General features: G+C 44.9%; 1 protein-coding gene across 1 annotated transcript in view; it reads left to right on the forward strand.

The window, feature by feature from the left end:
* The first annotated feature begins 487 nt into the window (after positions 1 to 487).
* si:dkey-229b18.3 (uncharacterized) overlaps positions 488 to 3369 on the forward strand; it is a 9587-nt gene continuing 6705 nt past the window's right edge. Inside the window, exons 1-3 of the mRNA XM_014026293.1 lie at positions 488 to 1722; positions 2500 to 2573; positions 2776 to 3004. Coding sequence (XP_013881747.1) covers positions 1443 to 1722; positions 2500 to 2573; positions 2776 to 3004 — 583 coding nt within the window. The 5' untranslated portion in view covers positions 488 to 1442. The remainder of the gene's footprint in view (positions 1723 to 2499; positions 2574 to 2775; positions 3005 to 3369) is intronic.

Raw genomic sequence — 3369 nt, forward strand, 5'->3', positions numbered from 1 at the left:
GAAGAGTCCACACAATTATTTGAAAAAGGACTAGAACTGCCTGCAAAGTACCATGAAAATTAAGGATTTGATCGCTTTCTGATCATTTTAAGGGACCTCTTATTCAACCAATTTAGRGTTTAAATTCTAGTTTTCCTAAATGAAATTGGTCCTCCAAAGAATAAGCTACATTCAAAAYTAATTCAACATTGAAGTATTTATAAATTACATAACATTTTATTTTAATGAAATAGCATTTGTCCCTGCCAAATGATATGAAATGTATTATAAACTAAATACTATGCAGATTTATATGCTATGATTTGTATTTAATTACCTAATAAAATACAGATATTTTRTGTTTTTAACTGTACAGCAAGTGAAGCAAATTGATACTTTTATTCAGACATCGTGACGGAACAACCTATCTTGTTGCCAAAAGACGAGAACTAACTTGAGTGGCAGCTCAGCCAGCCAATCAGAAGCCGTGTAACGAAGGCTCTTTAAAGCTTCTGCTAATGGTCTTTGTGTGAAGGCGGGGAGGAGTTGGCTCGGTTAGTCTCCTGATTAGCAACAAACAGAAGGTTACGAGTTAGAAAAATTGGATTATTTGGCCACCGGTCTGGCTTTGCGGCACCGAGAGTGGGGCGAATTATGTCGGGTGCTTAAACCGGGGAGTCTTGACCGGGTTTCGGGGGGTGATTTCGCGGTTATTTGTGACGTTTCGGTCCGTTCGGCGGGGGGAGAGAGAGCACCTCGCTTTAGGTCGTTCAAGTGGCGATGCCTGGCTGATAGCTGCGTCATCATGTTGCTTCCGACTTGAGTTGGCGAAAAAAAAAAAGGAAAAAGAAATCACAAGTTAACGCCAGAGGTGAGGCTGCCCGCCGTCATCCAGCCCCAGAGGCCACTCCCGAGACCCGAATCACACGAAACACTGACTGTCGGCGGGATACTGACGGTGAAGCCTGTTTACGTGGTCCTCGTAGTGACTTTTCCATCACTTGTGTTGTTGGCGCGATACTCCGCTGTCTGCTTTTATATCCCCACTGAATGGACGAGTCAAGCACTTTTACCGGACAGTAGCTCAGAAAGGTGAAGGCACGGGTTTTGGACGGGAAGTGTAACTGCTGACATGTTAGGGATGTTTTGCCACAACTTGTTTTCAGAGTGATGCTCAGGTTGACCCCACGGAGCTACAACATGTTTATATAAGATGCTAAACTGTACAGTTGTGGTTTTTATAGTGCTGACCTGATTAAGACGTCAGGGTGTCACGGGCCGTGTTTTCTGGGTGGTGCTGTCAGCAGCACATCCTGGTGGACTTTGTTTCGGGTCGGTGGGTAAAGTTCGGCTCCCCTCCTGGGAGTGTGGGGGGGATTACCAGCTCAGAGGAAGAGGGGGGATCAGACTTGTCAAAGCTGCATCATCATAACCGGAGGATAAAAACCAGTGGGGAGGGGGAAATGGCCAAAGCCCGCACGCGCACCAACGACCATTATTACGTGGGCGCGTCCGGTTTCTGCCTGGATGGCTCCCCTCCTCGGCGGTCGCCAAACTTTGAGATGATGGACGGACTGCTGTACCGCAAGAAGCTGGAGCGGGGCTACATCAACTACCGGGAGGTTTTGAACGAGGACCGAAGGCACGAGGCCGTCTCCACCTTCCACAGGAGGAGGCCGGGYCAGCGCCACCTGTCCCTGGAGGAGACCTACAAATGCGTGGCTGAGAACTACTGGTGGGAGGGTACGTGCGTCTGACCTGCCAGGATAACATTACAGCACTGCTCTTCACACTCTTATGTCATCCTTTAACTTCATTGTGTTGTCTAAACCTAACTTGGGAGAGTTTCTTTGGAGCTTCTTTGATATAAAGTTTCAAATGGGCTCACACTTTTTGCAAATGTTTGTCACTTTGTGAACATGAGGGCAAAGGTCCCACGCTCCAAGGAGTATTTCAGAAAGTTTTACCACTTTATCTAGTCCTGAAAGTTACATTTGAGCAAGTGCAATACAAAAGATGAGCAAACATAAGGAAAACAGAACTACAAGCTGAAAGGAAACCGTATTTATATTGTTGTAATCTGTCAGTGTCCTTTGATTTTTGATTTATTTGGTGGCCTTCATTAAGGTGAGAAGCCGAAACTCTTTTGTGCTCCTGAGCTTATCCCGCTTTTTTCTCTTTCAGCTCTTCAAGCTCTTTAAACCAGTGGTTCCCAAACTTTTTATCTTCTGACCCACAAAATATCCATGGCAGAGACCTGTGCCCCCAGCTATTTTCGGATGAGAAACATTTATATCGGGTCAACAAAACATGGGCATAGTAACAATATTTTTTATACTACATTTATCCATTTTAAATACACTAACCTCACTCCTTTGTAACAACTAAGGCAAAAATGTAATTAATTCAGAAAATCTTTTCAGGACCCCACCTTGATGTTTCGGGTCCCCACTTTGGGTCCCGACCCCAACTTTGGGGAACACTGCTTTAAACGGTTTCTGTGATTGTTTTTCTTCACAGGAATGTACTTCCAGATCAGAGACTTTGTCCTCAGCTGTCCAGAATGTCAGAGTCAGCGCAGCAAAAAGTCAGAGGTGAGAGGATTGTTGAGGCTCCTTTCCTCCTGTCAGAACTTTTAATTCCCACAGTGCTTCATTTTTCTGCATCTTACACAGCTTTTTATTCACACGTTTTTGCTCGTTCTCACTTAACGTTTTGCTCACACTTCGTGCCCGACAAGTGCTTCTTCACACTTTCTGCAACGATGCCTTTTTTTTATTTGCCTTCGACTCGTAGGAGTCTGAYGGGAGAAGGTGCGTCACAAAGACCGTGGCGTCACACGGCACCGACGTGCTGAGCAAGCTGAGGAGTCAGAGGGAGGCGGGTCTTTTCTGTGACATCACCCTGCAAACTACGGGGAGGTCGTTCTTGGCCCACAGAGCTGTTCTGGCAGCTGTSAGCGATCACTTTCAGGAACTCTTTACTGAAATGGACTCGAGCAAGAAAACAGACGTGGATCTCACTGGTAAAATCAGACACAACGAAGACCAAACTTATTACAAGTTTATGCATTTAACAAGCTTAAACCTTCCAGATTTATCTRATTAAACTTTTTATAAGCATTTAACTTGTCATATTGTTAGACGGCACATTGAACATGTTAGTTATTTTTGCATGATGCAAAAAAAATATGAAATCAAAATGAGTGCAATCTGTTTTGATCATACTGAGCTAAGCCTCATTGTGGTTAATAGAGGTATTTAAAAAAAGCTTCACCATTAAGGGCTCGACACACGGGGAGCGACAAACTACAGCGATTAACGGCTGTCATCGCAGCCAGGGTGAAACCCGACCCACGGGACGCGATAGCGATCGCAGCGTTTTGAATCG

Source organism: Austrofundulus limnaeus, unplaced genomic scaffold (genome assembly GCF_001266775.1).
Source record: "Austrofundulus limnaeus strain Quisiro unplaced genomic scaffold, Austrofundulus_limnaeus-1.0 Scaffold541, whole genome shotgun sequence".
NCBI classification, from domain to species: Eukaryota; Metazoa; Chordata; class Actinopteri; order Cyprinodontiformes; family Rivulidae; genus Austrofundulus; species Austrofundulus limnaeus.